General features: G+C 43.7%; 1 protein-coding gene across 8 annotated transcripts in view; it reads right to left on the reverse strand.

Moving 5' to 3' along the window:
- The window catches only part of LOC128338664 (sodium/hydrogen exchanger 10-like), a 241,324-nt gene extending 232,446 nt beyond the window's left edge, over window positions 1-8,878 (reverse strand). For 3 of the 8 annotated variants that reach the window (XR_008312667.1, XR_008312666.1, XM_053281408.1), the window contains exon 1: window positions 8,288-8,871. Coding sequence is in view for 4 of the 8 variants with exons in the window: in XM_053281408.1 (XP_053137383.1) it covers window positions 8,288-8,495 (208 nt within the window). In the remaining 4 variants the exon portion in view is untranslated. Of the gene's footprint in view, window positions 1-8,287 lie in introns of all 8 variants that reach the window. The other 5 variants (XR_008312672.1, XR_008312671.1, XM_053281442.1 and 2 more) reach the window with 5 other exon arrangements.
- Between the last annotated feature and the right edge of the window lie 4,116 nt (window positions 8,879-12,994).

Here is a 12,994-nt window from a genome sequence, read left to right on the forward strand (position 1 = left end):
CCCCGCGGCGGCAGCAGGCAGCCACGTGTGCAAGCAGCCATGTGCTTGCCCAGCAGAAAGGCCCACCAGCAGGGGCCTCCAAATGTCCCCACAGCAGCAGCCCCCGACCATGTGCACAGGCAGCCATGTGCTTGCCCTGCAAGACCCACTGTGGGGGGGGGGCCTGGCAGCAGCAGCCACCTGCCTCCCTCTGGGGCGGTGGCTGGCTGAATGGCTTCTGGCTTCACCACAGGGACGGGAGAAGCGAGTGAGCACATCACATACTCACTCACAAGAGGACAGCAGTGAGACGGAGTGGAGGCTGCTGCAAAGGGAGGAAGCTAGCAACAGTGAGGCTCCTCAACCACCACCACTGTAGCAGCAACAAGTGCGGGCAAGGCGAGACCGCTTCACAGCAGCGAGGCTCCACAGAAAGCAACAGGGCTGTCCTTAGAGAGCCCTGACGGAGTGAGGGGCCTGGGACAAATCAACCAGTGTGGAGCCCCCTTCCAGTTAATTCTAATGGAAATTAAAAGAGCAGGGCCCAGGTTGGTACCCTGCTTGCCATGCCCTAAGGACAGCCCTGGCCAGTGAGGCTCTGTCCAGAGCAGCAGTCTGGGAAGAAAACAAGATGCACCCTCTGCCTCCCCTAACAGTCTTCCTCCTCCCTGCTGTTGCTGCTGCTACTGTTTCAGCTTTCCCAAGAAGTCTCCACTTCTTAACAGTCTGCCTCCCCTTCTCCCCGCCCACCCCCTGGTCCCATTTACGAAGCTTAGTTGCCACGTATTAATGTGCCTTTGCCCTGCTGCTGGCAGCAGCGGCAACAGCAGAATCACTGCAACAGTAAATAGAACAGCGGGCAGGGAGGGGTGGATGGACAAGTGCAACAAACTTTATGCACGTGACGGATGGGGTGGGCAGGAATTTGCTTTGAAGGAGAAAGAGAATGCTCTTCTTTCCATAAGGAAAATAAATGGGTATGAAGGGGAGAGGAAGTGGGGCTGTGCTGGGCACTGAAAGTTCAAGAGAGCTGGGAGGACAGGAGTGGGGTTGTTTATGGAGCACCAAGGGACTCTCCGCTGCTATGGACATCTGGGATAAGGAAGGATGGCCTGCCCAATTTCTGCAGATTGGATGCTGTGTAAGATATCCTATGACTCAGGGTCCCTGAGGGAACAAGGCATGCTGTGTGCACGCACAAGCACACACACACACATCTCATTTCAGAGTGGTGGGTGAGGGGCCGAGGGTAGACAGGGACAGAGAGGCTACAAGCAACACCTGTTAAAGGGCTGAAGTACGCTGTGGGGAGGGGGAGCAAGGCAGCCTGTAAATTGAGCGGAAGCTCTGCTCATTCCATCCATAAGGGAGCAGGAGCTGCACTCAAGGCACTAGTCTACTAGGATATTTACATAACATTCAGTGTTCCCTCTAACAGGAATTCCCAGTTGTTGTTGACTACAACTCCCATAATCCCCAAGCAAAAGACATTGCAGCTGGTTATTCTGGGAGTTGTAGTCAACAACATCTGGGAATCACTGTTAGAAGGAACACTGATAACATGTGCTTTGGGTGAGTGAGGGTGGCTGCTTTTAAAAAAAATTGACCTTCAAACTTGCCCTGTGTCCTGGGCAAGACCTATGCTCCTCCAACATGTACAGCCACTGACAACATCTCTTCCTCCCTCCCTTCCTCCTAATCCTCCTTGACAAAGCTGCTCCCACATCAGGTTAGAGGTTTTAAATTATTATTGTCTCATAGCAGTTTTCTTTCTGGAATTGCATTTTTCCCCTTGAATGGAGTGGGATGACCATCTCTCAAGGGCTGCACTTTCCTCCCTGCTGCCTTGTCCCGTATATTACTCAAGGTAATGCTTTCTTTGTTTGCTGCTGTCTGGCACTCTCTAGAAGGCCCCTGCCCCATCTTACCTCTTCATAGATCCCACCCACTCTCTCTCACTCACTCATATACACACATGGCTGCACACACGCTCAGCTTTACAGGTTTTATCATCACCACAGAACTGCTCCTCTCTGGATCGAGTGTTTCCAGTTTTTGCCAAACCAACGATATCTTCATTGCTAACACATTCTTCAAACAACCAAAGTGGCGCCTATACACATGGGCATCACCAGATGGAATACACAGAAATCAAATTGATTACATTACTGGTGCAAGGAGGTGGAAGAGCTCAGTTATAACATTAAAAATGTGGCTGGGGGCCAATTGTGGAACAGATCATAAATTGCTCCTATGCAAGTTCCAAGTCAAGCTAAAGCAGAAAAACAAAGCTTTCCAGTTTCCACAATATGATCTTGAGAATGTACCCACCATTTTCAAAGAGAACATAATGAACCGCTTTGGAGTTCTGAACCTCATTGATAGGGAATCAAAGGAACTGTGAAATGAAATCAAAGAAATTGATAAGACAAATGTGAAAAGAGACTGCCAAAGATCAAGAAACAGAAGAAAGCAAAATGGATGTCAGATCAGATGATGGAAATTCCCAAGAAGAGGAGAGAAACCAAAGTCAAGAAAGATAAAGAACCCAGGAAGGACCTTAATAAGGAATTTCAGAAAGCTGTTAGAAGAGACAAGGAGCAGTACTACAATGACAGCTATAAAGACCTTGACGATGGAAATAGACACAGAAAAACAAGGCAAGTTTTCCAAAAGGTCTCTGAACTCAGAGGGAGGTTCCAATCTCAAATTGGTATGTTAAGGGATGCCAAAGGACAGGCAGTAACTAATTCAGAGAAGATCAAACAGAGATGGAAGGAGTATACTGAAAATCTGTACAGCAGGGATCTTCTAGATACTCTAGAAAATATTCCCTGCTTGCAAGAACCTCTAACAGGGAAGATGAAGTTAGATCAGCACTCCACTCATTACCAAGTTGGAAGGCTACAGGAACTGATGGAATAGCTACAGAAATATGGCAGGCAACAGCAGAAGAAATAGTCAGGGCTCAAACCAAACTATGCCAGCAAATTTGGAGAACCACACAGTGGCCAACAGATTGGAAGAGGTCAGTCTATATATTCATACCAAAGAAAAGACTTAACAGATTGCACAAACCATTGCACAATATCCTTAATTTCACATTGCTAGCAAAATAATTATCAGAACCATCCAACGCAGATTAGAGCCCTACATGGAAAAGGAAATGCCAGATGTTCAAGCTGGTTTCAGAAAAGGCTGAGGAACAAGTGACATCATTGCTGATGCATGCTAGATAACTGAGAAAGCCAAAGAATACAAAAGAGAAGTCAATATGTGCTTCATTGACTACAGAAAATACTTTGATTGCGTCAACTATGTCAAGTTGTGGAATATCCTTAGGAAAATGGGTATCCCAGAATATCTCATTGTTCTCATGAGAAACCTACACAGACTGGTTCCAGATTGGCAAAGGAACATGGCTATATACTTTCTCCGTATTTATTCAACTTATATGCTGAACATATACTGAGAGAAGCTGGACTGGAAGAGGAGGAGCGTGGTTTTAAAGTTGGAGGAAGAAACATTGTACTACGCTGATGACACCACTCTGATAGCTGAGAATGTGGATGATCTGCAAGCTCTAGTAATGAAAGTCAAGGAGCACAGTGAAAAAATGGGACTATGACTAAATGTAAAGAAGACTAAACTAATGACAACGGGTACAGCAACCAGCCTCAGAATTGATAATGAAGACACTGAAATGGTAGATACCTTTTAGGATCGAACATCAACAGTAAATGATCCAGCAGTGAAGAAATACAAGGCAGACTAGCACTTGGTAGGGTTGCAATGAAGGCCTTGGAAAGGATATTTAAATGTTGTGATGTGTCTATACCTACAAAGATTAGAATCGTTTGGACAATGGTTTCCCCCGTGACACTCTACGGATGCAAAAGCTGAGCTTTGAAGATGCAAGATAGAAAAAGCATTGACGCTTTTGAACTTCGGTGCTTTTGAGGATACCATGGACAGCCAGGAAAACAAACAAATGGATCACAGAACAAATCAATCCTGAATTTTCACTTGCGACACAAATGACCAGGCTCAAACTTCATAATTTGGACACATTATGTGAAGACCCAACTCCCTTGAAAAGTCCATAATGCTGGGAAAAGTTTAAGGAAAGAGAAGAAGATGACCAGCAGGAAGGTGGACGAGTCAATTACGACAGCAATGAATACACCATTGAGAGACCTTAAAGGCCAAGCTGAAGACAGATCATCCTAGCGAGATTCTATCTATGTGGTCACTAAGAGTCAACACTGACCTAATGGCACTTAATCAATCAATCACCACAAGAGCTGGATTTGCTGAGGTTTTAATTAGGTGTCACTTTTCCACTACTGTCTTTCCCCTCTCCCTTCTTCATTTCTTTTCCTCATGTGTATATTTATTTAGATTGGATCAGTTCAGACAATAGTGTTCATGAATCCCAGCCACCATGTGATTAAAAACAAGAATGCACATTCTGCCCCCGCCCCCATTCATTGTTCTGCTCCAACATACTCATGGGGGGAGGGCAGAACAGCTTCTAATCATCTGGTTGATGATTAAAGTGAACAGGAAATGGCATAACTTCCCTAAATTCCCACCTAGAGGCAGTAATGGGCTGGATGATTGATAACAAACTGAAGTTACATCCAAATAAGACAGCAGTACTGATTGTAGGTGGTCAGGACCCGAGAAATGGTTTAGATCTGTCTGTTCTCAATGGGGTTATAATCCCCCTGAAATATCAGGTACGTAGCTTGGGAGTGCTCCTCGATCCAAAACTCTCCCTGGTTTCTCAGGTTGGGGCAGTGGCCAGGTGCACTTGTTATCAACTTCAGCTGATACGTAAGCTATACCCATTTTTTAAATTGACCGTAAAACAGTGGTGCATATGCTGGTAACCTCCATGCTTGACCAGTGTAATGCACTCTACATGGGACTGCCTTTGTACGTATCCCGGAAATACAACTGATACAGAATACTGCAGCCAAACTGGTCTCTGGGACAACCTGAAGGGACCATATCATACAAATTCTGAAAGAATTGCACTGGCTGCTGCTATGTTTCCAAGCAAAATACAAAGTGCTGCTCATTACCTACAGGTGAAACTCGAAAAATTAGAATATCATGCAAAAGTCCATTAATTTCAGTAATGCAAATTAAAAGGTGAAACTGATATATGAGACAGACGCATTACATGCAAAGCGAGATAAGTCAAGCCTTAATTTGTTATAATTGTGATGATCATGGCGTACAGCTCATGTAAACCCCAAATCCACAATCTCAGAAAATTAGAATATTACATGGAACCAAGAAGACAAGGATTGAAGAATAGAACAATATCGGACCTCTGAAAAGTATACAGTGTACTGTGCTTGATTGGCCAGCAAACTCGCCTGACCTGACCCCATAGAGAATCTATGGGGCATTGCCAAGAGAAGGATGAGAGACATGAAACCAAACAATGCAGAATTGCTGAAGGCTGCTAATGAAGTATCCTGGTCTTCCATAATACCTCATCAGTGCCACAGGCTGATAGCATCCATGCCACACCGCATTGAGGCAGTAATTGCTGCAAAAGGGGCCCAAACCAAGTACTGAATACATATGCATGCTTATACTTTTCAGAGGTCCGATATTGTTCTATTCTTCAATCCTTGTCTTCTTGGTTCCATGTAATATTCTAATTTTCTGAGATTGTGGATTTGGGGTTTTCATGAGCTGTACACCATGATCATCACAATTATAACAAATTAAGGCTTGACTTATCTCGCTTTGCATGTAATGCGTCTGTCTCATATATCAGTTTCACCTTTTAATTTGCATTACTGAAATTAATGGACTTTTGCACGATATTCTAATTTTCCGAGTTTCACCTGTATAAAGCCCTAAATGGCTTAGGCCAGGGTACTTACAGTAAGAGACTGCCTTCTTTGTCAAGAACCCTGCCGCCTATTAAGATCATCTGGGGAGGTCCTGTTATGGTTGCCACCAGCTCATCTGGTGGCAACTCGGGGCTGGGCCTTCTCTGTGGCTGCCCAGGGGCTTTGGAATGCACTCTCTGTCAAAATAAGAGCTTCTCCGTCTCTGATTGCTTTTATAAGACTCTTAAGATACACTTGTTTTCCAGGCTTTTATTTAAAAATAATTTTTAACTATTTAATTGTTTCATTCTGTGAAAGTGTTTGAATTGTTTGTTTTTATTTTATATTGTAACTTGAATTGTGAATTGTGTACACTGCCTAGAGATGTATATACAGTATCAGGCGGTATATGATAGCTAGACAGATAAATATGCTCCAGTATTAAAGTTTCTTTTTCTTAGAGGAGGCTTGGGGCAGTTTGTGACATAAATCATACTAGTGATTCCTAGCAAACTTGCTGAATGATAAAAATATATATATCAGGGCTGTCAGGGATCCATAATTGTACTTGCCAAAGATCAATGTATTATTTAGTCATGGATTCATCTCTGACATCATGCTGTGCTTTGGCAATACTCAGAAAGCAGCAAGAATTGGTCAAAGTGCCTCCAAAGTTCAGCACTACATCAGAGACAAGTTCCCACTCTTCTCTAAGCTCCAGAGAAGAGCACAGACTTTCCCCAATCTCATGCTGCTGCATTTTGGAACTATTTGGAAAGCAGCATGGCTTCTTGCTGTTTCAAAGGGTCTCCAAACTCAATACAATGTCAGGGACAAGACCTAATTACTACAGCAAATCTGGAAAAGGACAAACAATTGATCTCAAATTTGGGCTGAATATTAAAGAAAGTCAAAATCCATAAACCCTTCAGGACCATCCTTACATTCCACTTATCTCCAGTTCTCAACTGGAGGTTTTATCTTCCAATGTATTCTGCAACCTAGATGTTTACTTATTTTCCATCTGCACTGTTCTTTCTCTGTCAGGTTCCTTTTTTATGGCCATCAACCAGCTTCTAATTTCCCTAGTCACATCATGTTATAGCCTGCAAAAGTGCAGGTACCAATAAGTTTGTCTTTCACGTGCTATAGCAATTTTACCTTTTTGAAAATAATTCTATCCAGAAATTTAAGTCTGTGGCTAACAAGTTAATGCCTGTGACTCCTTACTTTCAAAAGATGGGATTTTTACTTGTTATAGTGTTGAATGTATGTAAAGAACTAAATATCTACTGAGTAAATACAATCTTTTATTATATAGATTTTTTTTAAACCCACAAGCTATACTTTCACATTGCAGCTATGACTAGTGGAATCTTGCTCAAATGTAGGAGTGACTTCAGGCTATGCAGTTAAGAAAAAGGCAAGATTCCATTTCTCTGCAAACCGGCTTTTCTCCTTGCACGCACTCAAACAACTGAAACATTAGACACTTACATTCCATTTGGCTAACACATTAAAAGTACAACCCCTCATTTCATATGAAAACCTTAGATGTCCCAATGTCTTTGGTAAAATGTACAAAAAAGCAGAGGCCTCAGAAGAGCTCTGACATCCAAAATATAAAGTACAGTCCAGACCAGTCTAATGTCAGTCTTTTGTAGCAAGTTTTGTGACAAGATAAAATCCTACAAACAAGGAAGAAAATAATTGCAACAGAAAGGCAGTCAGTTTTGGTCCACTCCAGACATATAAGAGTGGATTCACACATCACAAAATCATCCTTGCAAACATGACTTTGGGGGGGGGGGGGTGTACATCAAACATGTTTAGCAGAGTTACACTAAAATCCTATGAATGTTTCCTCCAAAATAAGTGCTTAATGGAGCTTGCTCCCTAATAAATATGCCAAGGATTGCAAGCATGTACTTAAGACCACCATCTTATGTTACTCATACTTAATGGGCATATTTAAGTATGCCCATTTAACTCACTGAGATTTGCTTTTGAGTAAAAATACAGATTATTATATTGCACATTTCTCCCATTGAAAACAATGTGGGACTTAAATGTGCTCAACTTTGTCTGGATCTTGCCCCAAACTACTTTGAATGAGCTTTTACTGAGTGAAAAGGCTGTATTTTCACATCCACTGTGAGTTGCCTCTATTACCATCGCAACATTAAAATAGAGCAAAATACAGCCTGCTGCTTCGTGTTTCAACCATGCTTAGGGACTGCTTCTTGTCTTGGATGGCTCACACACATCTATCGGCAATCTGCAACGCTGCATTGGAAGAAGGTGCCATTCCCAGACTGGCCAGCAGCCTAGGGAGGACTAAAGTGGCAAGGACCGCGCCTAGAGGCCCTCCTGGGGGAAAGACGGGGTAGTCTCCGCTGGGTGAGAGCCCGGCTAGCGGTTAAAACGGAAGCATACAGGGCACCTCCTACCTGCCGCGGCGAAAGTCGCAAACACCAGCAGTACGATGACCGGCAAGTCTTTAGGCAAGATGTCCCACTTATCGAAATAATACTCATCCTCCTCCTCCTCCTGCTGGTGGTAGCGATGCCCGTGGCCGTGGCCCGGCACCTGCCGGGTAGCCCGGTAGCCCATGTCGGCGGGGCCTGCGGCGGCAAAGCTTAAATTTAAATGAGTCATAATCGCGTTCCTCTTTTTGATCCGGCCAAGGGTGCCGCCATGGAGAGACGAGGCTGGGGCCTCCTTCGTCTTTTGGCAGCCCGGACTAACACGCGCCTCCCAAGCAGCAGCAAGGCCGTTAAAGTTGGCGCGCGCCGCGTCAACCGCTTCAGAACTCGCCCAGCCCAAAGAGGCGCCTCCCGAACCCTCCGCATTCGAAGGTCGTCATTGGCTGCTCCCTGCTAGCCAGTCGCGACAAAGCAACTGGTCTCTCGCGCCTCTTGCCGTTGCCCGGGCAGGAGAGTCGAAGTTCAACTTCTCAGGCGCTTCCAGATGGAGCGTTTGCGTTTCATCCGCGATAGTCACGATTAATTTACCCACTTTTGGAGGGGCGAGTTGGCACGTCATCATTTATCCCCTTTTAAGCCCATACTTACCGCTCTCTTATAAGCCGGTGCTTACCCCATTGCTTTCATAGTTATATTAATTAACGGAGTTTGTCTGACTTTTTTGAAAATTACAGCTGCATAATGTTTTTTGGATAGAATATAGGCCTTCCCCCCGCCCCCCCGTTCTTGGCCTCGAACGGATATTTCTGGAGGTTAACAGCTTGCCTCAGGCACCCTCCGGCGCGCTCCACCCACTCCAAAACCTAGTTTCCGCCCTTGAAACCATGAGCCCAATGGATTCCCCTCACCTGTGTATGCACAGAGTGCTTTTCCTCAGAGAAGAGGCACCATAATTGATGGTAGAGCACTTGCTATGCATGCAGATGAACCTGCCTTGGCTCAAGACCCCCTGAGTACAATATAGGGGTCCTGCTGGCATTACCTTGGGACTAGTGCTGACTGCCTGTATGCTTGTTTCCACACCCTCATATTAGGGATGTTCTTGAAACATAGCACAGCCCCTACACCTTTAATAAGGAGGCCATGCCTGGAGGCCATGTGCGTGCCAGCGTTGCACAAGGGCAGCAACTGGAAGATGCCCCACCATTGCGGTCTTACCTAGGGGGCGTGCCGCCAAACTTCCTGTGGTGGCAAGCAGAGGAGGAGCAGGTATGGACCAGCTCTCTTCCCTATTAAAGGTGGAAGGACTGTGCCGCAATTCAGAACTCGAATCACATTTTGAGCACATCCTTACCCCATACTGCGTTTGTAAATAAATGCATTGTTAAAAAGATACCATGTCTGCAATGCTCTCTCTTTCGAATGAGACAAGTCTGTAAATGCTGTCCTAGACTTCACGTTTGTTTGGGAAAGGGGCCAAAGTAGAACAGAAAAACAATTGCTGACAGGGACGTACACTTCAGGGGTTGGGCTCTAACCCCCTTCGGGATTTCCCAGCTGTGGCAATGCCCCCCACACTGCCGGGCTTCCAGGTGCTGCTAATACCACTGATGAAAATTCCACTGTCAGCTCCACTGGAATTACTGCAGAAAACATGCCCTCAAAGATCAGTGTTCCTGGTATGAAAAAAAGCCAACCAACCACTAATACAACGACACTTGGAAGAGAACCTATGAGTGACTCTCTTATGAAATGGACAAAGCATATTACAGCATTTGTTGCAATGCCAATGAAGTGAATGCTTCTCTTCCAAAAAGTTCAAGAGAGAGGGATACATATTAAGTTTTTGTAAGACAAGCTTCTCAAACTGGAAGAAAGCACTAGAAACATTTCAGAGTCATCAAAATTCAAATGCTCACTGTGCAGCTGTTCAGGTTATTGCTGCTGTTAAAGATGGGGTAAATGTGCATGTCCCTTGCTCAGAAGGGAAACAAAAGCAAATGCAAGAAGCTAGAACAGCACGGCTTAAAAATTTATTCTCTGCAAAGTACTAGCTCGTGGGCATGTTGAGGAAGGGTCAAACCTTAGCTCTTGATGCTTCATGCTGATAGTGTCCCAAAGCTGAGATTGGATTGAATCATACAAATTACAAATGGATTTCACCTCCTATTGTGAATTTGATGCTTAAAACTATGGCTCACAATGTTCTACATACATTAATGAAAAAGACTGAAGGAGCTGTTTTCCACAGTGTTAATTGTGGATGAGACTCCAGATATTATCACAAAAGAACATGTTTCATTTTGCTTTCGCATTGCCACAGAAGATATCTCTGTGGAAGATTTTTTTTTTTTTTTTTGCTTTTGTGAAACTGATGCCAAAACATATAAAACACTTTGCTATTTTGAAAGATATATTCTGCCACTTTAATCTTCCTCTTGATAGGTGCCATGGCCAGTGCTATGATGGAGCCTCAAATTTAGCTGGATGCTTTAGTGGACTGCAGGCTCTTGTGAAGCAAGAGGAACCAAGAGCATTCCAAGTATATTGTGTAGCCTGTGAACTTAGTGGTGCAAGGAAATGCTAATGTGTGTAGAATTTTTTGAGTGAAATAGCCAACCTTATCACCTTTATCAGAAGACGTTCACCCAAGTGTCTTGCCTAGTTTAAATATTTTCAAGGGAGATAGGAGAACATACATCTGGAAACGTTTTGTCTCACAACATGGACATTAAGAGCAGCTTCCTTAACAGTCAGTTGCCCTTAACTATAGAGAGCTGATTGAGTTCTTTGAAAACGTTGTGAATTGAGGAGAGAGCAGATGTTGGGGCAAAAGTGGATGGTTATGCATGAAACCTGCAGAAGTTTTATTCTTTCTTTATGCTGCTGCTGTTGATGCTTATGTTCAGCCATTGATTGACTGACTGACTGATTGATTGATTGATTAAGTGCTGTCAAGTGAGTGTTGACTCTTAGCGATCGCATAAATAGATTCTCTCCAGGATGATCTGTTTTCAACTTGGCCTTTAAGGTCTCAGTGTTACATTCATTGCTGTCGTAATCAAGTCCATTCACTTTGCTGCTGGTCGTCCTCTTCTCTTTCCTTCCACTTTCCCCAGCATTATAGACTTCTCAAGGGAGCTGGGTTTTCGCATAATGTGTCCGAAGTATGATAGTTTGAGCCTGGTCATTTGTGCCTCGAGTGAAAATTTTGGATTGATTTGTTCTATGATCCATTTGTTTGTTTTCCTGGCTGTCCATGGTATCCTCAAAAGTCTTCTCCAGCACCAAAGTTCAAAAGCGTCAATGCTTTTTCTACCTTGCTTCTTCAAAGCTCAGCTTTTGCATCCATAGGGTGTCATGGGGGAAACCATTGTCCAAACGATTCTAATCTTTGTAGGTGTAGACACATCACAGCATTTAAATATCCTTTCCAAGGCCTTCATTGCAACCTGACCAAGTGCTAGTCTGTGGTGTATTTCTTGACAGCTGGATCCTTTACTGTTGATGGTTGATCCTTTACTGTTGATAGTCGTGGTGGGTAGCAGAAGCTATCCACCACTTCAATGTCTTCATTGTCAATTCTGAGCTGGTTGCTGTACCCGTTGCCATTAGTTTAATCTTCTTAACATTTAATTGTAGTCCCATTTTTTCACTGTGCTCCTTGACATTCATTACTAGAGCTTGCAGATCATCCACATTCTCGGCTATCAGAGTTGTGTCATCAGCATAGCGCAGGTTATTGATGTTTCTTCCTCCAACTTTAAAACTACGCTCATCTTCTTCCAATCCAGCTTCTCTCAGTATATGTTCAGCATGTAAATTGAATAAAGGAGGAGGAAGTTTGGTCATAAGGACATGCTAAATATAGCACTTCCAAAAAGTAACCTACGGTTTTATTAAAAGGGGAACTTATTTTGGTGTCCACCAAGGAGAGTTTAAAGCAACTGAGGAACAACTTTGAAGAGTTCTGGTCAAAGACTACCATGACAGCAAAATAATTAGATTTAGAAAATACCACCCTTCCTAGATGCAGAAAGCCTCCATGGCATATTGATGTTCGGTATGATCCTCATCAATTTTAGTCTCCTGAGGAATTCTATGGGAACATTATTTATGATGTGGTTGATAATAGCAGCAGCAGTTTACACAATCACTTTTCCTCAAATGTGTTCCAACACATGAGCAACAATGAAAAGTTTGCCATTGGAGAGACTGATAGCACATCAATTGCAGGGTTTTACGGAACTGGCATGGATGCTTCTTGATTACAGCTTCATCATAATACGCTGTTGGATATCTCAAGGGAGATAAAAGTTAAACTTTCAGCTCTTTGGGATATGTTTGATCTTCTGAGTGGGACACAAGGGAAGCATCTGTGACAGCTACTACCAGAACTGATTACAATCAGCTTTACTATTAGAAGTGTGCAATATGATTTGACCTCAAATCAATTTGGGTTGAATTGGGGGTAATTCACAGATTCAACCCTGAACTGAATCACCCTCAAAACAGACGACCTGATTTGAGATAGAAGAGAATTACCCCCAGTTCAACGTGATTCAAACCGATTCTGGAAAAACTAGTCTCAAAATGGCACTTTTCCCCATAGAGAGCTGGTCTACCAATTGAGGTCTCCCCAGAAAAATGGGAGAATTGGTCTACTAATTGGGGTTGGTGGGTAGACCAGCCCTCCACTCTGGATTTGGTGCATCAGCCCACCTCAGAGGA

This window comes from Hemicordylus capensis, chromosome 1 (genome assembly GCF_027244095.1).
Source record: "Hemicordylus capensis ecotype Gifberg chromosome 1, rHemCap1.1.pri, whole genome shotgun sequence".
Taxonomy (NCBI): Eukaryota; Metazoa; Chordata; class Lepidosauria; order Squamata; family Cordylidae; genus Hemicordylus; species Hemicordylus capensis.